This window comes from Sinohyriopsis cumingii, chromosome 7 (genome assembly GCF_028554795.1).
Source record: "Sinohyriopsis cumingii isolate HCF-2022 chromosome 7, ASM2855479v2, whole genome shotgun sequence".
Lineage (NCBI taxonomy): Eukaryota > Metazoa > Mollusca > Bivalvia > Unionida > Unionidae > Sinohyriopsis > Sinohyriopsis cumingii.
In genome coordinates, this window is record NC_142967.1 from 53,187,155 (window position 1) to 53,212,891 (window position 25,737).

The 25,737-nt window shown below is 32.7% G+C and overlaps 1 protein-coding gene across 1 annotated transcript in view; it reads right to left on the bottom strand.

The window, feature by feature from the left end:
* LOC149795260 (hepatocyte growth factor receptor-like) overlaps window positions 1-20,814 on the bottom strand; it is a 46,098-nt gene extending 25,284 nt beyond the window's left edge. Inside the window, exons 1-10 of the mRNA XM_089964991.1 lie at window positions 20,711-20,814; window positions 19,846-19,906; window positions 19,060-19,330; window positions 16,427-16,560; window positions 11,879-12,034; window positions 10,389-10,599; window positions 8,426-8,750; window positions 5,841-6,010; window positions 4,013-4,161; window positions 3,253-3,435 (exon numbers count right to left, since the gene is read on the bottom strand). Coding sequence (XP_089821117.1) covers window positions 3,253-3,435; window positions 4,013-4,161; window positions 5,841-6,010; window positions 8,426-8,750; window positions 10,389-10,599; window positions 11,879-12,034; window positions 16,427-16,560; window positions 19,060-19,330; window positions 19,846-19,886 — 1,640 coding nt within the window. The 5' untranslated portion in view covers window positions 19,887-19,906; window positions 20,711-20,814. The remainder of the gene's footprint in view (window positions 1-3,252; window positions 3,436-4,012; window positions 4,162-5,840; window positions 6,011-8,425; window positions 8,751-10,388; window positions 10,600-11,878; window positions 12,035-16,426; window positions 16,561-19,059; window positions 19,331-19,845; window positions 19,907-20,710) is intronic.
* Window positions 20,815-25,737: the final 4,923 nt, after the last annotated feature.

The following is a 25,737-nucleotide window of genomic DNA, read 5'->3' on the forward strand; positions in this document are numbered from 1 at the left end:
CGTACCAACTATGGGACTCTAACGTGCACTATTAGAGTAGCCGAGATCTAAATCGAGCAGTTTGTCGATTATACTACTTAAGCACTAAAATGTAAACCTTTTTAATTTAGTTAATTTTATTGTCAAATACAACTTAATGCATGTATCCTATATGAATTTAATTGACTGTTTTTGTTGTTTTGTATTAATGTTATATATAGGGTTGGGGCACGTTTAAAATTTATATATCTTAGTCGATTACCTCTTGATACAAATAATGTAAATGTATTTATCGATTTGTTATATATTTAATATCTCAGTATATAAGATTAAACATAAATAACCGTACATATCACTGATTTTGGGGTGGGTGGGTGGTATAAAAGCTATAAACTAGAGAATAATGTTCAAAGTTAAAACCAAGAATAACAGATCACCCTAGCAAACGTTCATCGACAAAATAGTAACAACTCATATACCAAGATTATGGGTTTCAAATATATGCATAATTAGCATGCGTTTCCGTACCTATACAATCAGATGTATTCATTTTTATTTCGTCAGATTTTTAGCTTTCACAGGTTTCAATTTAATCATTTACAACAACACATATATGCTCCTACTACACCGCTCGCTGGTCTGTTTATTGTTTCATCTTCCATCTGCTTGAGTAGTTCTTTATTTCCACTTTGCATATATTGTTTATTACGAGCATCAATGTGTTTTTAACATTTCGCTGAGTTTGGTGAAAATATTTTTGCTTTACCTTTATTTTCTGTTCAAAAGTTGTATCGTATTCCATTTGTTTATGACGACTACATTTTACAGTATTCATATCTTTGGTGAACTAAATTTACAAATAGATGACATATAAAGAAATAGTAGTAAAATGGGTGATTGTTCCCAAACATTTTTCTTGTAATTGTAAGACTATTATTGAACTGGGCGTATTCCTTCAAACTAATGTGGTGAATGTAGCCGAATGTTTGGAAATCATCATCAAGTTCACTGTCCTCTTTGCGCGATCATGCCGTTAACAGCTGACTAAACGATCGTTGAATCGAGACATGCTGCTGCATTTGTTCTCGATACTAAATAAATACAATGACAATATATTTGCTCTGCTTCTGGAAATATTTGATCAAAACAAATTATGTGGCTTTGAACTTTTGCAATATCAATCAGCCTTTCCAGTCGTATTCTGGTTATTTAAAACCGTTTCACAATGATTAAATAACCAGGATTTAGATCTAGAAAATAATAAACATTGATATTATATGGACGTTTTCTTGCTAGTATAATTACACAGCGATGAAAAATAGAGGAAGGTTGTAACTTCATGCTCTGTCACACAAGTTTAAGGAATCGACATTTACTGCAAAAAATTCCGATACATTATAGTCTTTGCTTTGATTGCCACAAGATTAGGATCTGACTCAACAATAGCACAAAGTTTAAATGCTAGAAGAGAGGTTTAAAAAAGTATCTTTCCTTGAAACGTACAGATTTTATCGGTGCCATAACGTCAGATTGTTTCCGACAAAACACAAGTGCAGCAAATAATATTTATGATATGCTCATTTTTTTTCCCCGTTAACTTTACTTTGTCAGAATCGTTCAATATTCTCCGATACTGAACGAGCGCGACAATACACATATAGCATTCACGTGAATAAAGGAACTACTTTCTATTGTAAACAAACAATGACGCAGACACCAGCACTTTTGATTTGTAAACAAATCATATACACTCGCGTAAGAGGCTCTTTACGTTGTGGTTATTTAAATTTGTTTCTGAATGAACCAAAACAGGTTTCGTGGACTGCAAAAAAAAAAAAACCAGCTGTTTTGGCACATTCCGCGTTGATACAATGTTACGGATTTAGGCTAGCTACATTATAATAAATATTATGTCCTTACAAATAACATACAAGTGACAAGGCATATGCTGTCTTCTTTATCTGGTGATAAGAATGGCAAAATAAAATATACTTACAGTTTTACATCCTAAATTTCCTCAAAATGTTTTTTTTTAATTCTGCAAATCCGAATTACATGAGCCATGTCATAGGTTTTCAATCTGGATTACACATTTCAAAAGTGTGCTGTAATTTTGATGATAAGTGCAAATGCATCCTCCTTACTGCACTCAAAATGAAATACACATTAAATTCCATAGCGTCTTTTTGAAAATTGCAATTGAAAGACTTCATATTTTTCCCACGTTATGATTTCAAACATTCAATGACAGAAACAGAAACACATTTGCAGACGTAAACACGCTTCTCCCGCGCCACTTCAATCCGATGTATTTCATGTATAATTTGCACAGATGAATCCAGTCCAAATCACAAACTTTCGTCGAATCGAAACAAAATGCCAAAATATATTCACTCCAGATCAAATGGAAAAGTCGTTGCAATGCGCATTCATTCACACTATGACTGCAAATTTCAATTTTAGCTAGACACGCCATTTTCTTTCGAAAGTTATGTCGACCGCGCGACTAAGTTCAAATTTATCTGGGCGGAGCTATGTACGCATTAATAATGATGTCATTTTGTAATGTCAAATCTGCGCTTGTGTATTTAGTTTGGAATACGGCATTCATTCATTTACGTTGTTTCTTGTAGTGTATTTTGTTTATATAATTAAACCTTAGGTAGAATTAAAAAAAAATGAGCATATAATAAAAAGGTTATTGCATTTGTATGGGAAAATATGAATTCGTTTCCTCGGAAGGATATACTGCACTCACAAGCTCGTGCAGTATTCCATCCGAAAATTCGATCATATTTTCCCATACAAATGCAGTAACCTATAAACACTACATTGCATTTTACATTTTGCATGTCAGAACCTGAAAACGTAAATTTAGGCATCATAAAGACATCACAAATGATTAATTAATTATAAAATTCTACAAGTTGTGGGAGCAGCAGGAATTGAAAATGGTAAAATTTCAATTGTAAAATTTAGATTTGTTAAGACAAGAAAGCAAAAGAAATAGTTTCAAAAGAGAACGTTAAAATAATACGAAGACTGGATTACAACTTATATTTAACAACTCCAAAAATCTCTCAAGAAAGCCGATTATTTGTTGGCGAAGTTGTCTTAGAACTCCAATCGCTAAAACAACCGTGGCAATTTAAGGAAGTAGTTGAAGACTACTTTGTTTGTAAGAAAAAAGTTGGAAAGATAGATGGATAAACTTGCATAAAGACAAATGGGTAAAATAAAAAAATTCAACCTGTGATGACTAGTTGAACTTGCCTGGAAAATGATTGTAGGTTTGATGACAACTCTTGTATAATTGCATTGGCACGGTATTCGAATTTCAGTGGACTTGGAAATGTGTACTCATTGTAGGGTGGTTTCCCCTTGACCCAGGTAATCATTACATCTGCTGGCCCAATACTTGAGTTCATGGTCTCGAATACTATTGTAGTTAAGTTTCTAAGAGAAGAAATTGTTCCACATTCATACATAAAGCAAACAGATGTAAACGTTGCCTTTATTTATTTAGTTTTTTTTGCAAGCCGAGTATCTGATAACATTGATATGTGAAGCCAACCAACGGTATATTAACAGTCGTTCATAAAATGCTCAAACGATGGTATGACAACTTGAAACAATCATTGCTTTTAATCTGATAGTTTACGCATCCAAATTCTTTCTTCACATTGACATTCCGAAAGTAAACACGATGATAGTGGAGTAATCATAGCAAATTTATGGAGCTTTTGAATAATTTTAATTGTTCTTGAGTTCACATCTAATAACATCATGTACGTATGAAAATCGTATCTTCTATTCTGTTAATAATATACCATAATTCGTGTTAAAATATAAAAGTATTAATCGCAAATAATGATAGCGTTACCCACCAAGATATAGAGGCAGACCGCAATTGTTTGGAATCTCGTGCGAAAACACGTGCTATTTTTTCAGACCAATAACACGTATCCCATAATAACAGTCTGTTCTACAAGACTAAATACCATAACAATATTATTATTTAAAGTATTGCTACCGTGTGATGATATTCGCTGGTACACGACTCAAAAGTATCGTGACATTTTCTTCTTGGTTTGCAAGCTGTCGTCCAGACAAAGTAACGTTTGTTCCTCCTGCTTTAGGCCCAAATGTTGGTGTCATGCTGGTGACTGCTAACTCTGGGTCCTAATATATATATATATATATATATATATATATATATATATATATATATATATATATATATATATATATATATATATATATTATTTCGTGCAATATGACATGATTATCAAATTAAATTACCTGTATAGAAAGGCAAGGATTGCACCAATATCTTAGAGTACGTTTATAAGTGTGTGTGTGTGTGTGTGTGATTTTGATTTTTTTCCCTAGCCTTAACAATTTTCAAGTGACATCACTATGATGTCTGCATTGTGGCAGTTTTGAGTGATGTCCAGCATTGCAACATCATGTCCCACCAAAACACATTATCCTGACACCAGGCCGACCAGCCATAACACTAACCTCTTAATGCTGAGCGCCAAGCGATGCAGCTGCTAGTACCATTTTTTATAAGTCTTTGGTGTGACTCGAACTCGTAACCTTCCGTATCCGCATTGATAACTGAGCATCCTGTTTCATGTTAATTGCTACATTTATGTCATTATATCAATTTCTGTTAGCTATATTCCAGTCGTCCTACAACTGTAATATTCCAACAAGTGTTAGCTTTGTCTTTTTTAAACAATGTTGGCTTTCGTAAACTCGGATATACAGAAATATTAATTTTTTATTCAACCTGTAATTTGGCTGACAAACATCCCTTTTTATACGCACACTACAACATTTGGAATTATTGCTAAGGTTATTTCGATAAAGAATTATATAAATATCGCCAACATTACTAAATGCTTACGGAGATAAAGTATTAAAATAGAAATTTATCAAATCCACTTTTTAACGTCTAAAAAGTCCGTACATTTAAGAATACTTTCTCAACACTGCTTTCTGTAATTCATAACGATATTCTTTCTAATTAATTCGACTCAGAGAAAATACATTTGTACGGATATTGCTGTTGTTTCTAGTCCACATGGAGAGAATCTAACCCACAAACCTACCGTTCCCTTATGCTCAAAACAAATCTACCCCTCCCTAATGCTCGGGACAAGCCATGCTACATTCTCTCTCTCTCTCTCTCTCTCTCTCTCTCTCTCTCTCTCTCTCATGAGAGCATGTTGAAAATTGTAAAGACATAAATCAATTGTAATTTGATTGAACTTTTGATTGGAAGAAAATATCAATATAAACAGAGCAGGTATCTTTCATTATCAATTATAATTTGATTTTACTTTTGATTGGAAGGAAATATCAATATAAACAGAACATTTATCTTTCATTTCTTTTAATCAGTAGAAGATGTATGTTTCTGTAAGCGCAGTTGGCAACAAAACTTAGCTGGTTTAAATCTGTGGAAGATTTAGCAAATCTTTCCTTCTTTACAGCATTGTATATATTTACATTCGTGATCAGTCAGGAATCTTTCTAATCTTCCTATCGTTATCGAATAATTGCACTGGCTGTATCTACATTCCACGTCAAAAGTTTATGCCTTATAAAATTTAATGCAAGCAAGAGAGTAGTACCTTTGAATTCACTTATATATATATATATATATATATATATATATATATATATATATATATATATATATGAAACAACACTATTTATGTATGTTCATAATATAAACCCTAAGTTTATTATATAAACTCTAAGCGTCCCACCACAAGTTCAGTCATAGAAGAATCGCACCACATAAAAAATGCAAAGTAGAAGAAAAGAGATATTCATTTGCTACTTACACATTGTCTGTTTGTTACCGTATCATTATGGCATGGACATTGGCCAGAGATTTTGTCACATACATTATTAATTGATCCAATCACGATATTACATTCACAGGCCTTACATATATTTGCATTGAGTTTATCAAAGTTCCAGTATTGCTCCTTGCATTTATCGCAAGTTCGACCTGAAATGAGAGCAAATAACATTCATATTTGTGCTCGCTTTCATTTTCAACCAAGATTATCGTGAAATTATACTCCTTGTCTGTCCTTAATAGACTTCGACGTAGATAACTAAAATTAATTTGCTAAAACTACTTTTCTTCATTCAATCACACTGATCTTAAATTATATACACACGTGTAACAATTCACAAAGTTTGGTCAGTGGTCGTAAAGTAGAACTAACGCTAGTGTGCGGAAATACATGTCCTTCATTGAACCGCACTGACCTTCGCATGGTCATATACACTCTGAAATAAAGGGGATTATTCCAAGCACCAATCTTCAAGCCGTTACAACGTATGGTATTCATATATTATGCAAACCTCGATGATATGTGCGGACATGATTATTATTCTTTAAATTACAGTGACCTTGACCTTTTAACCTTAACGTAATCGAGAGCCATCCTCAACCTTTAGTAACTGCACACAATGGAAATAATCGACGCATTATGCTAAAACACTGTTCTTCTTTCAGTCAAAATGACATTGACCTTTAAAAAATAAAATTCCCGAAATTGATAGCTTTCTTTTTAAAACAAGTATAAACCAGCCTCCAGGTTTGAAACTGATGCTAGTGAATAACTGCTTATACGCGTGCCGATGAACAAGAAAAAAAAACATATAATACTTCCGCTTTGCGACGGGCCTAGAAACCTAATCTAATTCCCTCATTCAAAGTTGGTAAAGGTGTATCTGTGTTTTCTTGTCTAGTTAAGGTTAAAAACTCCGATATATTTCAGGAACAGTTTAAATCAATTGACCCTTTGTTGCGAATAAACAGCAAACTTATTTGAAAAGTGACAATTACGCCAAGGAAAGCGAAAGTGACAAAGTTAAATAGTCATTATTTATATATTTCATAAAAATTATTTTATTTTCAAATCCATGCTTATATAGCCCATGCCCATCCAAATAATCATCTATTTTCATTTCTTTGATTATCAATTCGTCTTTCAAAACATACATACATACATACATACATACATACGTACGTACATACATACATACATACGCATGCATACATACATACATACATACATACATACATACAAGGAATTATGCACTATCTTTTGAATTTGTAATATTATTTTTATTTGAGTCGTTTGAGTCTATGAAGATATATTTAACTCAATGGTTAGTTATATTGTGAAAGTACATGTATAATCGGTTGTAATTATTTCATTCATGACAAGGTTGATCTAACTTGAAATCAACCATTACGCAGGTTATGATTAGCACGCGTGTATTGCATGCTGGTTACGTAATCAAGCGGGCGATTCATAGTACCCTTGTAGAAAGCTATCACGCATGTCCTAACATGGTATTGGTTTAAGGAGATTTCAAGGTCAGAACAGGATTGTTTTTGTTTAAGACTTTGAGTTCTGTTGAAATAACAAGATTTGTATGTTCAGAAATTTTAGTGAATTTGATTTGTTTATTTCAAAATCAAAAGGATACTTTATAATGAAGACACAGACACCAAATTTATTGTTTCAGTTATACAAAGCATTAGTACTAATCAGAGCGAAATTTGTGATTTCCATATTGTTGGATCTAGTGGAGTGAATAGTCTTTTATTTAAACAGCCAGAGCTTTTGAGGATTAAGAGATTACATTCACGGACTTCAATGTCTAATTTCATCGGGTCACTTTTGATATTCTTCGTTCACGAGATTACATTGAAGTAATACCATCTGTATTAATAATTCTTTCGAATTCAATTGTGTTATCATGGTAACACATACGAACTCTAATAGCTTTGCACTATTTATCTTAGAGCAGTTTCTGCATTAGTCAGAAATTGATAATACATTATTATTAAAATTATAGTCTAGGACACATCTTAAGTATTTTTAATTATTTTACTTTGTTTGATTTTATTTTTTATTTAATCAGTTTATATATTGGAAACTTGAATTGCTTGTTGGAGTTTACATTGTTTTTTTACTTAAGCTCAAAACCATGGACTTAACACATACATACATACATGCATACATACATAGATACATACATACACACAAACAACGCGCACGCACGCACGCACGCACTCACACACATACATACATACATACATAAAAATACATTTATCATATTATTCATTCATTTCCTTGCATAATGGTATTTGCTGACTAAATAGCTCTTCTCCCGTCTTTCTTTCAACCCGGCATTTCAATATGTAAATGCTTCTAAACACATTTTTCTAACATATTTTTATGAATAAGATCTATTTACAACAAGATATATTTTGATATTTGGGTTCAGTGAATAACCATATAACGTAGTGACAATTTACTCACAGAAACGAGTATAATAAAAGAAAATATTACAATGAAAACAGCTATAATAAAAAACCATAAGAACAATAAATATTTACCCGTCAAAAATGGTTTACAATCACACTGTCCAGAAGTGTCATCACACAGAAGGTTTTGAGCTCCAATTTCATTGCATCCGCATTCAATGCATCCAGATGTATTGTGAAATCCATAGTATTTTGGTATGCAAGATTCGCACTTTCCCGATATTGTTTCCACGTTTGATTTGCAAACACATTGTCCTGTAGAGTTGCATTCGATTATTCCATCCGGATTGCACTGGCATTCTCTACAACCATTGCTGGAGAAGTTATACGAATTAAGCTTACATCGATCACATGATACACCTGTAACATTCGATTTACAATAGCACTGGCCGTCAATCTGAAAAACAAATTCGTATTACACTGGTAAGCTAATTATTCTATCTGAGTTCAAACAATGAAATGGCTAAGGAAATCCTCAGTTTTTAAGTTAACATAAAAATTGTTGATTGAGCAATATCCGTTCTGTGTATCATTTACCAAAGGTGCAGGATAGAAGTATCATAAAAGATTTTCACGTTTTGTCTGCTTTATAAATACAAGAAACTGTATTTGGCAATGAAACATTCTCAAACGCTTCACATCTGCATTTATTGATCTACGATTAAAATCAAGGTCAAGCATTAAATCTCGTATTTCTTTCTAATTCTTTCTAATGATGTGTTTTACGTTGACAATAATTCATTCAACATTATAAAAAGGATCGTTGTAAAAACATCACTTTGTTTTGTTGAGTGAGCAGACGACCATTGTATGACAAGAGATTCGTGTCAGAATTAAACCGAACTGGGCGTCGTAAAAGAATTAAAATAAACTTGGCGGCGTAAAAGAGGAGGCATATGAACCGTGTGGGGTGCGCTTTCCTGAAATTATGGTCCTGCACGATTTACCTAGATAATTCGTGTCGGTGTAACTGTTGTGAAAATTTTACTCTTTGGCATCAGTAGACAATGATCCTGAATATTACTACACACTTGTAGAATTCTCATTTTTCCTTTGATCAAGATAACGATAACAGGGGAGGAAAGTTTGTAAACAATAACATATTTAGCTTGTGACAGATCGAGGTATCCTTCATTACATCTTTCAGTGTAGAACCTTGATGTGCAGATGTATAATGTGTAGTTAATATGTAGACATCCTTATGTCTTCCTTAATACCAGAGTTGAGTGTTTAAATTTTTTAAAAATGACCCCGTGATTGAATTGTTGAATGTATTAAGAACAGAAGGTCATGCAGTTATTTACAGGAATTAGATCTGAGCAAGAACAATGCTCTCAAGGTGCCAAAGAAGTTATTGCTTATATCTATATAAAAACTTAGAGTATTGCATTGCATTGTCCCGTACATTCTCAAGTTCTATAAGTCTCATACGACGTTTTATTTATATTCTTCAGAGAATATGCGACTATTCTGCACATTTGATTTAGTCAGAAACAGTTTAATATATGTTTGTCATATAAATGAATATGATATTTATATGTGTAACTGTGATTCATTTTGCGTAGCCCCATATACAATAGGTTCCTTAACTCGAGCGTATACCCAAATGAAATATTATTATACCAAAGAACGATGAATTTTAAATTTTTAAAAGATTTTTTTCATTCAAGATTCAGACCTATAGGTGATTCAGGAGGAAATTTTGTTACATACGAAAAATATTTTTTCCCCACTTTATATGGGGCCAGGAAATAAATAGCATTTGAATTTGGAAATACCTCCAAGCAAAAGTGACACACTAAATACATTATATGACTACATTTTCACAAACATTTCCTGTTATTTCTCGAAGTATAATGTATGACTGTCTTTTATGTAACTGATATTTAATAAATATTAACCATTTTTTAATCAATAATTACTAAAGGTTACGTACATACACATATAAGGTCAGAACTGGCACCAGTATCGTATCAGTTAAGAACTTTCTTGAGTAAAAAATTGTATTTTATGATAAACTTGTTGATTTGTTTACCTCATTGCAAGACTTGTTGGAACTCCCAGTTATATTACAAATGCACGGATTCTGACAGCTTAAATCAAAAGTACTGTTTCTCGAAAATTCGTTGCTACAGGTTTCACAGTTGCTTCCAACTGTATGGGACGCATTTTTACAGACGCAACTGTACTTCCTATCAGTGGTATTCAACACTGTGCAAGTCCCAGAATTACCTGAACAATGACAGCTGGAAACGAATAAAGAAATATATCATATCTCTGGTTCTTTGATGGCAGCCTCAATTCAGAACTTTATGATCGCAAAATAATCCTAAATTTCCAATACTGCGAACGATGTACTACACAATAACCTCTGGAGGATATTTGGATGCATTCAATAATACGGCACATTAAAAAATATAAGCATGGTAAAGAAGAACACTAAAGTCTTGTTCTTGATACTTGACTTACAGAAACAAACAGTGTTTAATATTTTTAAATGAACGAACTTCCATATATCCATATGTCCATGTATCTTTTAACAATCATGCCTATAACCTAAAGTAGCTTTCTTTTATGTTATTTTGAAACTACTACGTCATCTTAAAGCCGAGACCAATTAATATCGATTTCCTTCTTGTGTCCCAGTATTATGATAGCAAATGCTTTTTTCTGCAATTATCTGGATTCCAGGAACAATGACAGCTGAATAACGAATATACCAGGATACGATACCTCTGGTTGCACGATCGCATTTTCGATTCGTAACTTTGTGATCGCAAAAATGGCAAAATTGATAATGCATTCATTTTAGGGTTTAATGATATTTTCTTCAGAGTTTATCGTGGTATAAACCGACAGTTGCCGAATCACAGCAAATAACGCCCCATTTGTTCTTTACTATTCTTTAATAAAAACAATAAAGTATTGTTCCTAAATAATTGATAATAAAAGACAAAGATGTTCTTATCTTTTCAACTTAATGAACATCAAGAGCTCCAAATATAAATTAATCTTGCAAAATAAGACTGTCAGCAACGTCCTTTCCTATCATTTTGAAATAAACATTATTTCCTCAATAAGAGGTCATATTAGTGTCAGTTCATGTGACTCGATATTATGATGGCGTAAGTTTCTTCAAGTGATTTCAGTTTAAAGAGCGCCCCGCTGCAAGCAGTTTATGACACTAAAGTCTCACGTGTCATGCTCTAAAAGAATATTCTAGGACATGATCATGTTACTTATAGTGTCACCGTAAATACACATATAAGTGGACTCACAACGTCATTTGCTGAGTTTTAGTTAACCTCAAAGTCTTAGTTTCAGAAGACTTCTTAGACAGCTTTTCATACATTTTCATTGCAAAGTACTTTTTAAAGAAAACATACACACTTTATGGAATGTGCCGATTTTAAAGATATGTTAATTATATTTGTCTGATAAAGTACAGTGCATATAAACGTGTACTTAGGAATATTATTGCTATTATTATAATACATTTGGTAAAGCGTTCATGTTGCATCTGACCTTCCTGCGATATTTATTTCACTAATAGCGTAGAATGATGTCTTGTTGCTGCAGTTTCCGTTCAGTTGTATGTTAACCGTATCAGCCAAAAGAGTGCTGTAGCTTGTCCTGTTTGTCAGGTCAGTTCCATTCGTTAGGTCGTACGTGAACGTTCCCCTGAAAGAAAATCAATGAAAGCTACACTGATCATGAATACATACCGCATATATAAGAATTTTGTTATTTCACAACAAGCAATGAACGAAAGACACTAAGGAATAATATAATTTTTCTTCTTTACATTATGATTTCCAGTGATCTGATTGGTAGGGATTTTTTCAATAGCTTGTGTTTTACATTTGTATGAACCAAAAATGCAATTTAGTTCTGCCAAATGACACTACCTTTATGAGGTTTGCAAAAAATCATTAATAAAGAATTATCAAACTACATTGACTCGATATTAGTTTATATCGCGCACGAGGGCAGTATAATCGAAACTTGCATGTTATGCTTACTTCAGAAGTATGGTGTTTATAATAAAATAAATGAAGTGAATGATAACAAAATACATGTTTCGACGTAAAGGTCAATTGTGGAGGACTTCTCTGTAAACTCACTGTTAACCATCCGTAGATAAGAAACTCACATCCATCATTTGAATCCATTTTCACTGAGTCGTAACCAAATATGAATGTTTAAACGTATGACTCTCTCAAACTTTAAAAATGAGCATGCGGAAGTGACGTATTACAAAGAATTTGATAACGTTGCGGGTATAGTGCAGGAAAGTTGTAATTGGTTATTAAATAGCGAGCTTGTGGAAATTAAAGAAATATAAAGGTCTAATCCTAAACATAGACTCGTAATGATCATTGCTAGATTGTGAGAAAGAAAAATAAACAGATAATGATTATTTGAAGGAATTAAGAACATAATGAGTATTCAAGCGCTGAATTCGACCTTGGCTTAGTTGTTCACTTTTATCTAGCATTATCCACATTCAGAAAGTGTAGGTAGCTCGGGTTAAGCATATATATATATATATATATATATATATATATATATATATATATATATATATATATATATATATATATATATATATATATATACTGTACAGCTGATTCATCGGTCACTCTGCATTATATATATGTTTTTACTATTTGGCATTGAATATTTAAATATGTGTATGGGACATTTGACTTAATTTAATATGCAGTCACAGGCAAGTGATTTTTTTCCTTACTTCTCAAATGTAAAATAAGTCCCGGACCAGTAACTGACCTTTTGGCTTTTCTCTTACAATCTATTTCCTGAAGGGACACTATACTTCCAATCAAATGTTAGAGCAATATTTACAGATTAACAGTAATTAATTCCACTTAAGCGAAAGCAGAAAGCTCATTCATCTACAGTACGTAGTCTTTATTTTTATGTTTTCAATTGATACAAAACATGTTTGATGCATTGAACGAAAAGGGATAATTTAAGCATAAAATTAAGAAATCAAACACTTTCTAATACCGAGACTAGATTTTTGATATTCATTAGGATATATTTTAATCAGAACATTTTAAACAATATTGTAGTATTAATCTGTTTTCTTCACTTTATTTTCTGTTTCAACAGTCGCAAGAATTTAAAAAGTAAACTTAAATTTCTCATTGTGCCCCAGCGATCTCGTTATCACTCTAACCAGTGGTTCTCGACCTTTTTGGGCAGACACTGTAAATAATAGTTTTTATGTGCCATTGCCACCTTAAACAATTAATGGCAACCTACCCCGACAATCAAATAAACTTGTTCTTCTTTATGACGCATCAACCTTTATGCTGCAAATGTTTGTCAATGTTATCTTCAGATTTAGTAAACAAATTCGATTCCTCGCTAATGTTAATGGAACATGTTTAAATCCCACCACTTAAACTTGCTCCTTAAAAAAAATAGTTCAGCAGACATATATTTGAACTAAAATGGATATTTAGCTATGTTTGGTATTTCATATGAGTGACATTGTTGAATGTCTCTTGGGAATTAAACATGTGGTAATGACTATAATCTAAACATGATTTAATTTGTGTTCTTACTTTGTCTGGATTTTTAAAGATTTAAATAGAAAATTTCAGTGGTAAAGTACTCTCTTTCTATTATGTTTAATGTCACTTTTAACACAATCATTATTTGAGAAATTATTGTTAAATAGTATGTCCAATGTATGGTTGTTCGGACTAGATACCGAGAAATGCTCATAAACTGCACTTCTATACCTACGACACTCTTACGTTTTCCTCATAGCAAAAATTGGTCATTTTCACCAAATTTAAACGCATCTTTTAATATTACAAAAGTATGTTGTATTTTTGAATAATTTAAAATTTACAGCAATAAATCATTTCAGATGTTTAATTTAGAGTGATGAACGTATTGTATAGTGCATTGAACAGCCTAACGATCTTAAGCTCGTTGATGATGAATGTAAACTTGTTGAGAAATAAAAATAAATTGGTTCCTCTCTAATTTAAATTTACTACTAATAATCATGAGAGAGAGAGAATTTGTTTAATAAATATAGAGTTTAATAGTGATGACTGCCTTTGTGTGTGATTGAAATAAAGATAAAGAGATACTGATCGTTACGCCTGTGAATTTGTGTAAGTTCTTTGTTTCCTTGAGTGATTGATATGTTTTAACCCCTTTCCGTCTGTACTGTCTTCAGTCTCTTGTTTTATTTTCTCCCCTTTTAGGTTTTCTGTTTTATTTTCCATGTTGCTCATTTGACAAGAACATGTCTTAGCTACTCTGTCTTTTCAACCTCAGGTAACAAGTATACCCATTATCACTTCCACTTAATTAAAAATAAACTTTCAGATATGTTTCTGTCAAAACCTTGATATGTTTCTATGTTTTCTTACCAGAATTTAATGATCGCTGAGATTATTTTACAATCAGTACAAAGAAACTGTCAATATATTTCCCAAGAATTCAGACACCGATATGTTAAATATATTTTAGCTTAAGAGTGAACACACTATAAGCCCGTAAAGAAATGTCCATACCTCCACATTGTAAAGTTTCCTCCTACAACAGCCTTATTTTATTTAACCTATGCAGCATTTCTTTCTTGCACTTTGCTTGCACCACTTTCAGCAATCATTCGTTTTATGGAATTCATTTGGAATTATAGGTCTCACAGTATTAAGTCAGTTCCCATTCTAAACCTACACAAACTATATGGTATTAAAAATTCAGTTACTTAAAATTTCTGAATGCTCATGATCAAATTTTTATTTATCAGTATAGATGCATCGTGTATGGCAGCTTCTGTGTAGAGAAAAGGACATGGGTCGCGGCATTTTCTGGGCTTACGTGTGTTTCAAACATGTGCTTTCGAATTTGCTAAAAAAGAGTTAGGTGTTAATTTCAATAATGAGTGTTCCAAATAGATACTGTTTAAGGACCGAAACTCCATCAATAAAGCAAAGACTCTTTGTTTTCATTTACATCAAGGATAATCTCTAAAAAGATTCTTTATTACTAATATATATCTTTCATTATCAACCAATCCTGGACAGCCAAACCCATTTATACTTTTAATTACACCCATTTCCAGAAACTGATTCCCAATTTTCTACACCATTCGTACCGCTTGTCCTTAAGCTCATCGCACTTTAGGATTTTTAATGTTTAGCATATTACACGATGTTCTGACCCATGGGAGAGAAAATAAAAACAGTATCCGCTATCATATCTTGTATTTATTAGTTACACCGTTCCCCACGATTTGTCCATTTGGCGCATTGATGATACAGTTTCTTCTGGTTATTGACTGTTACACGCATTTCTGTCTAATTGTCTATTTATAGACAAAAGTCTAATTAAGTAGGATTTATATTTGTTTTGTTTTTTTCAGTGATGTAAAATGCGATTAACTGTGTATTTTTAACATTTAGAGACATGTTTCGTTTGCCTAGACAAATAGTTATCAATCTCTAAACAATGTCATTGCTATCATCATACATCTAGAGACACGTATAAGTTAACTATTCAAGCGATGCTAAAACCTATTAATGTACCAGATGAATAAAACAAGAAATAAAGATTCAACAACTAGAGTTTAAAAAGGAGTAGAGGAAAAGTTAGAAAAGCATACAAAAAGTTCAACTGAGTAAGCTTACGATATATTTTGAAATGAAATTTGTATCAAAACAGATTATGGACAAAGAAGACTGAATAGATGAATAGTCACAGCGAAACTTGATCATCCTGTATCGAAAATAATGGAAGTGGCCTATTATTTAACATTTTACCTTGCAAAAGTAATCTCATGCTGGGTGTGCGATACGGAAATTTGAAGAGTGCGATACAGAATTACATATTGGAACATATGTATCGAACGCCAGATCAGTCATGTAAGATCAAATGGGTATGTAATACAGTATAGTATGGTACGGTATAGTACAGTAGACTACAGTACGGTATAATGCCGTATTATGGATGATACATTTGTACACATTCTTCGAGTAATCTGATTAGATATAATAGAGCCAAATATGCATTTATTCTTACCCAAGACGTTTACACGGCAGGGAGGAATTACATCCACATATTTTACGCATGGAGAGTTTACCATAATATGTCAAAGTAAGCACCAGTTCAGACGGATTTGTGTCGAACAAAAAGTTTATCTCTATAGACGATAGCTGAAACAAACAACATATAAGGTTATAGTGAGTTTCAAAGAAAATATATAAGCTTAAATAGTTATGCGATTTACATGGACTTTTCTGATTGTTGCGAGTCTGTGCTCTTAAAATCCGTAACACGACTGAAAAACAACACGCTTTGTATAATTCAACAAATAACTGATTTTTCTTGAATATAAAGTGAAAATGAAGAAAAAAAACTTAATACATACAATTTGATCCTTGATCAGATTTGGTAGATTCTGGAAGGCCAAATTGTGCAAAAACATTTATCTAAGATTTTACTATTGTTTTAGTTTTAATATTCCTCAAAAGATTTAAATATAGGAATATTGAAGACTCATACATTAAGGACAACAACTATTGGTTGCTTGATTTAGTCTTAGGTAGAAGACCTACAAAATCTTCCATGATTCTGCTAAATGGTTCGTCAAATGCAGGAATCGGTTGCAGATGAACCTTATTTATTTTCTGACTGGGTTTTTTGACCATTTTACAAGCATGACAAGCTCTTCACTATTTACAAACATCAATTTTAACTTTTGGCCTATAAAAGTGATTCAAGATCTAATGATACGTCTTACTGATCCAATAATATATTGCGAATTAAATCCCAAAATGAGCCTAGTATTAGAGGCACGAGTCCTAATAATTTAATGTTCTGAAAAAACTTAAATATAAATCCAATTTAAGTCCAATGCTGAAGCGTTGATGCGCATGTGATGACCTGAATCATGGAGATGTGTCAACAGACTTTTGTTAACACACGGTAATATAATTTCAGGTTTGACTTCACTATTAATCCAAGTCTTTTTTCCAAGAATGTAACCAAAGCCCTTTTGTATTTCTATAGAAAAATCACTTGAATAATTTGAAGAAATAATTTCCAACCCTAAAGAACTTCAAGACAACAATACAGTAATACAAATTGATTCCGCTAAATATTACGCACGAATGAATATTTGTTACAGTAACAAGATTATATAGTCTTTTACATGACCCCAAGTCACAATTCATATTTTCAAACAAAAATTATCGAATGGAAAACCACCCTCCAGAATGTTCTTAACGTCTGCAAAAATATCTTACCTGTAATTAGCTGTCCGTTATTAAAGTTATGCTATATAACCTGGACAATGTCGGATACACCAGCTAAATTGTAGAGGTATACCAGTAACCTAGACCCAGGCGCAAATAATAATATTTACTTCTATTAATAATGATCTTGATAATGACCTATACACATAGAGAATGTTTTAGATGTGTGTTAGTTGTTTACAGAATAAAATACAAAAACAAAAATCGATCATTCATGTCATGTAGGAAATAGGGTTGATTTTGGTCAATGTTAAGTCTAACAAAAGTATTACATTAAAATAGCATCATGAAATAAAAAATTAAAAAAGTACAAATAACAAACAATGCAAATTCAATATACCTAACAAAATTTGTTTTTTAAATATGATAAACTTTGTGCGAATTTTTAAATTATATAAATTCGTTTCAAATTTACTGATTTTAAGTTTTACTTTATAGATTGAATAATAAGAAGGAGAGAAAAATATTATTTAAACTCTGTATACATATTAGATGTTACTAGATATTACTTGAGCACTGCAAAATTGATTTTAGTGACGCCATCCTAAAATCGATTTTAGTGACGCTATCCTATAAAACTAGAGGGTAGAAAATCATGGGGAACTATTTAATAAAGTAAAAACGCGGATGCATATACTATGAACAAACCTACAGAGAAAAAAGACTTCATAATATGTTGCAATTTACATTATTTAACCATATTCTAACGGTCTCTCTCGTCTGGAAGGAATTATCTTCTGAGTTAAATGTGCATTTGCTGTGTTCTATTGTTTAAGCGAAATTATTTGTTCCCCTTTGAAGCCAATGTTAAGCAAACATAAGTTTGATCTGTGAATTAAAGGCTGTATTTCAGTCCCTTCGGCACAGTGAAATGTAAATATTCCAAAATGAGTACAATCAACCTCTATTCTAACGGCGATTATTCTATTTTTTTCTTCTTCTTCTTTTCATTGCTTTAAGACTATGTTACGATTCTTAGCTTTGAAGAATCACTTAAATTTATCAATAACATTATTAAATCCTCGCATATAATGTTTGTATTTCAGGCATATTAAGCTGAATGATATTACAAAGGTTTGGGACTTTACTATACGAGTCTAAACTTTTCTTAAGTTATAGTTACTCCACATATACATTCTGACTTGTTGATTCAGAAATGCATATTAAATAATATTTCTTCATTTTTTCAGCAATAACATCTTCAAGAAAAGCACATGTGAGTTCGTGAGTCTGTTTTATGGTATGAACAAATAATATCCAAATTTCCATAACTTCTCATAAAACAACATAATGCATATGTGTATAGGTCATTTCTCATCATTATTCTTGAAAATTAACAGGGCAATGATAGCGATAATATTATACTTTAAGAAGAGTGTCCTGTATGTCAACTCTCACCTGAAATACGTTTTTCAAATAAAGCGTAATAGTTGCTGATTGTGTTGTCGCTGATTTCCAGTACGTGTTTTCGTCACCATCAGCAGCATATTGAACAGGATGATAAGTTTCGTTATTAAGTCGATACACAGATTTATTTGTGTAATCCAGGCAGAATATGCCATAGTTTAGCGAACCAGGAAGCACTGTTGGAGAGTCTCTTGGACACAAGCAATTATCTTGAAGGGCTAGAGTTGGCGCTAAGGTTCCATTGTAAAGTTTCTTGATTTCTCTGAAAAAATACTACATACTTTGTATTTTACAATTAGTCATGGCTAACGTGTATGAAGTTTGATATATACAAGCTGTAAATTAAAAAAGTGCGCAGTCTGTGGTGCGTGATCACCAACGACATAACAATATATTTCACTTCAAGAGTAGTTTCATTTTCAATTGTAAATAGTCGAATTGACTGTGCTCGTGCAAGACAAACAAATAACGTGAATGAGATCAGGAACATTAAAATCATTCTAATTACATTAATGTACCGTTGTATTCCTTCTAACTTTTGTATCAAGCAAAAGCTGCCGATAAAATAGTACAAAAAAGTTTACAAATAAAGTGATTCAATTTATCAAACATTTTGGAGTTAATTCAAAATCGTTTTATTCGCCCTTTGCCACAATGTATTTTGCCATTGTGGCTATCATTAAAATTACTCGAGAGAACGAAACATGAATCAGATTTTAAAAAGCCCAACACATATATGATATAAGCATTATTTCCAAAATGACAACAAAGACTAACCTGTTAGTCAGGGAATGGTTGTATATACGAACATCAACCATCTCCACATACGCAGAAGAATCTTAAAATAAACAAATAGATCAGTGAAAATCCAATACACGAAAACCTAAACAACAAAACGACACAAATGATGCATTTTCAAATTAGTTCAGGCCTGAATTTTTCTAATGTAAGGATCATCACCTGATATATTTCTCAGACGTTGAATATATTACAGATTTTGCCATTTAATGTCAAGTCTACAAAGCGTTTTGTGACTTACAGCTGTATTATTAGTCTTTACAAACATTTCCTAGATGTGTATGTCAGTCAACGAACATGACATTGCTTTTTGTGTTTTCATACCATTGATGCGAATGAAAGAGATACTAAACATATGACTTCGACATACAACTCTTGAGAGGTACTAGTTACACACCTCTCCCTCTTAGTTCAAATGTCAGCTGAGATGAAGAGCAAATAAACCCTTTCATACAAACTAAACATAGGTAATGTTTGAATATGAGAAATTGACTGTTTCAATAAAAATGATATTTCAGTAGAAAATATGTTGACATCAAACCAGTTTTTGAGGCATGTACCTACGAAATTTATGTTGAACCCAATAATGTATTACATACATACATAGATGCATACATAGATACATAGATACATACATACATACACACACACACATACATACATTCATACATACATACATACATACATACATAAGTACGTAGTATGTAGTACGTTCGTATGTATGTATGTATGTCCGTATGTATGTATGTATGTAGGTAGGTAGGTAGGTAGGTAGGCAGGCAGGCAGGCAGGCAGGGAGGCATGTATGTATCTTTGTATGCATGCATGTATGTATGTATCTTACTTGTTTGCGGCCCAAACAATATGTATATATTCCTTGAAATACTTGGCACCAATCCGACGAACCTGTTGTTGCCATTAATGTTAAGGTAAACTGCTTTTTGAACCGTCATCTGCGGATTTGAAGAATTTAAATGAATTTAAATTTATTACAAAATATAGAAAAGAGAATTATCAATGGATATGTAGACTGGACAGGCTTGATGGTCTATACTACTTACAGGGTAGGAGACTGATATGCTATTTACAATACACCAAACTTTAGTATGCAAGAACAAAAACCTGTGAAAATTAACAGCCCTATACCGCCTGATTAAGAAAATATAACATTTAAAATGTGTTACAAAAACAAACTTGAAAACGGTTCACACATTTGTTATGCACACAATTAACATTCAAAATTCAATGAGGTAGTAGACACGAAAAATTGTCGACTTACACTGTATTATTTAATTTTAGAACTGAAGTATCTTAGAGAGTTAACTGATGCATTATTTTTCACTCTTTAGTAAATAATTTGTGTCGCCTACTTTGCATTACCAAACTATAAAATGTTTAAGGCTGACATACTGCAGTAGGCTCAAAGGAATATGTATGACTATTTTATTTTTGTAATTAACGAGATTCTGGAATAACTAGGTTCTGCAATGACCAAGGACTTTAGAAATGTTAAAACCTTCTTCACATACATGACTGTGCATGACTTTCTAACATTTTGCCCGTCTATAGGATAAACTGTTTGCATCTTGTTGATGCTGTTTGTTGCTAATCTTAATCTTGATTATAGAGGTTCCTGTGAATAATTTAACATTTAACTGCAAAATATAATTCCCAAAGTTTTGCCCCTCATAATAGCTATACGAATTATTTTCTTTCGGATAGGAATTGACGGTAATCAATATAAGAGCAAATATTAACTGATCAGTGCTGTTGCCAACACAATCTATACGAAAGCCATATGCTATATTTTTATTGATTCCATTCTTACATGATTCGCAGCTTATTCAACGTTTATTTTGTAGACTAATATACCAGGTAGTCTTTGCTTTTAAATGATACTTAAGCCATCAAGCTGCCATCGGAAGCAATTGCAACTATATCTTTTTTCTGTCTCTCCAAAAATATTGTAGAGAGCCATTTTCCAGTAACGAAAAAGGCTCTTTTGAAAACACATCACAATTTTCTTGTGGATAAGAAATTGGTGGGGAAAAGGTTAAGTTAGATTCACAGAAACATTGGAATAAAGTCAACCTTCTTTCCTTAAAATAGCATATTACATTATGCAACGCTATATAAAACAAGAGAACAAACTTTAAATCTCAGCTTAAAGTCAACGAGGGATTAGTATTAGTATTTGACTGTTATGTATACTTAATTTGCATTTTTGATATTTTTTTCTTAATTTTTCTTTAAATTTCATTTAGTGCTATTCATTATGCAACAACGTTTGAATTGACTTTGTCCAAAGTCAATTCCAATTTCTACTTGACTGTATCATTAAGTTTTTTTTTTTAAAATTATTGCAGACAACTAATACATAGCAAATATGATATCTTTGTGTACGGGTTAACTATCAGGTTTATTTTATTTCCCTGAGTCAACGACATTGTGTTTAGCACAGTTTATATTATAATTATAACTGAAATTTTATCTAGCAAACATTAAGAAGCTTCTATGTTATTTTACATTAGGTGATAGCATTTTGTAATCGAACATGCTAATAGGTCAAGTAGAGGACTATATAATCTTGTTTTTCTATATTTTCTTCGTTCTCGTTTTAAGTCTTACTTGAACCAGTTGAAATATTATTGAGTCTGGAATTTTATTTATTCAAATCATTTATTTACTGGTCACACAAAGTGCTCTTGAAAAACGTTCTTGGAAATAGATACTTGAATTTATAGTGAAGTTTCAAAGAAGGATATATTATTGGTTTGTATTATTGTGATCCTACAAAAGAATGTTGGCACATCATCACTACACGGGCTAGAACAGGCACATGAATACTTTGGGTGTTGGATTATAATTGGATTTCCACTAAAGTTTATTCAGAATTTTAATTATTGGACTTGTGTTTATAATTCTGGGATTCTTTGTATGGATATAATTTGCAATACCATAAGTACCGTTTCTAAATTTTCTTACTGTATTCTATGAAAATAAAATATTTTTTCAATTTAACAATGCTTGTTACTTCACACCCTTTTCTATTACTTGTTTTAAGACCAAACAAAAACAGTACCATGGTAGGACTGCTTGTGGGACTCTGAATCGTACTGCAATATTATTCAATTAAGATTATATCAGCTCAACAGTAAGTAATCTTCTGAATCGGTTTTTAAGCATTGGAAGACAATAACACTACATATGACTATTGGGACCATCACACTTTTTAGTTACAGGCTGTAAAAGGTATATTGGTTCGTGTGTTGCAGCTCCCACATTCGCTTTGTGGTATATTATAGAATATTAATAAATTTTGTGGGAAACATTGTGTTGATGTTAAGCATATTACTCCAATTATCTAGGCACCTTTATGACCTACTTGTGTTGCTATGACGTCATTTGAGTTCCACGATGACCAATACCATATCGAATATATAGTATTAATGGATGGCATTAAAGTATTAATACCATACTATTCAGTTTGTTGTACCATTAAAAGTTAGAACCGTTTTGCTCCTTTGACAGCTGCTATATTACAACATGTTAAGCAGTGTAAAGTGTTATACATTGTAAATCTGGAACAAAGCCATCCGATGGAAAGGTGCCTTCATAAAATTATATATATTCATTTATAATTTGTTTTTAACAGAGACTGACCTACATAAGTACTACAAGTCAGTATATTATTCATTACACTCCTAAGATCATGGAAAGTTCCAGCTGCAAAGACCTCTTCGAGATTACTAACAAGCTAATGTCAAGGAACAAATCCACACCAATTCCAACTACATTCTCTCCAGTCGACCTTCCGGACATGTTTGCAAATTTCTTCCGTGACAAAGTACAAACCATTAGAGACAAGCCTGACACCACAATTCAATTGACTCGTCGTCACCATACAGTTGGGATACAGAATTTCAGCGGCAACCATTATCAGCACTGAACCTGTCTCTATGGATTTCGTACGTACAATCCTGATGAAGAGTGCACCAAAGTCATGTGAACTTGATCCAATTACAATATCACTGCTGCTTGAGTGCTGAGATCCAGTATTGCCTTCACTAACTGATGTTATTAATACCTCTCTCTCATCAGGGCAATTTCCATCATTTTTCAAAACTGCCACTGTAAAGCCTCTGCTGAAGAAACCAACACTAGACCATAACGATTTAAAGAATTACCGCCCAGTTTCTAATCTCCCATTCATATAAAAAAATCTTAGAAAAGGTTGTTCTATCCTAGATTTATCTCATCTGCCTTCAAACAGTTTTGTTAGCAATGTACAATCTGCATATCACCCTTGCCACAGTACTGAAACTACTCTTCTAAAAGTAGTTAATGACATTCTCTCTGCCTTGGATGGCGGAAAGATGACAGTCCTCACCCTCCTTGATTTGTCTGCAGCATTTGACACAATAGACCATGATATATTACTTCACCGGCTCCAGCATGTATTTGACATTCATGACGCAGCCTTATTGTGGTTCAAGTCCTACTTGGTCAACAGGACACAAATTGTGTCTGCAAATGGAATACACTCCAGCCCAGTTAATCTATGTTGTGGTGTTCCACAGGGGTCTGTTCTTGGACCTGTTCTCTTCATTCTATACACTCAGGCGCTAACTAGTGTCATAGATCATCATCCACTGTCTCACCAATTGAACGCTGATGACACCCAAATATACAAATCTAGCCATCCAACTGAACTTGATGCTTCCATCCAAGGTGTAGAGAGGTGCATTTCTGATGTGAAATCATGGATGACATGTAACAAGCTGCAGATGAATGATGATAAAACTGAGGCCATTATGATTACAACATAAAGACTTTCTCATTCGCATCCTTTACCTCAAACAATAAATATCAGCAACACCAACATTAAATTCACACAATCAGTACAAAACCTAGGTTTTACTCTGGACAGTACTCTCACATTGTACCAACATGTCATGAACATATGCAAGGCTGCATATATTGCAGCTCCATTCGCAAATATCTTTTAGATGATACCACTAAAACACTTTTGTGTTCGTTAGTACTTTCAAGACTGGACTACTGTAACTCAGTTCTGTCTTGTTCATCTCAATATCTACTCCAGAAACTTCAAAAAATTCAAAATAGAGCTGCTTGGATGATACTTAGAGTACCACGATCAGAGCACGCCTCCCCGCTGCTCTGTACCCTACACTGGCTATCCATTCGATCCAGAATCAAACACAAAATTTGTTCTCTGTGCTACGTTTCACTGACGGACTCCAGTCCAACATACCTATCCGACCTCACCCAAGTGTACACACCAGCAAGATACTTACGCTCTTCTTCTGACAATCATATACTCATTATTCCCACTATGAAAACAAAGTCACATAGACAACGTTCTTTTGCATACCAGGGTCCAGCAACGTGGAATCAATTGCCCACTGAACTTAGACACAAAGACACAGTGGTCACATTCAAGAGTGCTCTCAAAACTCACTTTTCTCAACTGCAAGAACAAACTTAAAGACCTAATAATGTTTCCTACCTTAAATATTATCAGCATGTTTTTTTTTCTTCTTCTAATTTCAGTGTGTATCGGTTTGTAATCATATCATTATTTATGTTTTTTATGTTATATGTGTTGTCTAATGTTGTAAAGCGCTTGTGAGCTTCTAAAGATTAGGCGCTATACAAAGTCCTCGTTATTATTATTATTATTATTATTATTATCAGCAAGGATAAGTCGTTGCTTGGTTTAGATTAGTAACCTTCCATTCCAGTGTTTGTTTCTTTTAATTAAAAAAGAACAGCAGAACACTGGTCGTAAAAACTAAATAGAAATAGAAGATCAACAATTTGGTAATAGGTCTGGTGTATTATATTCTA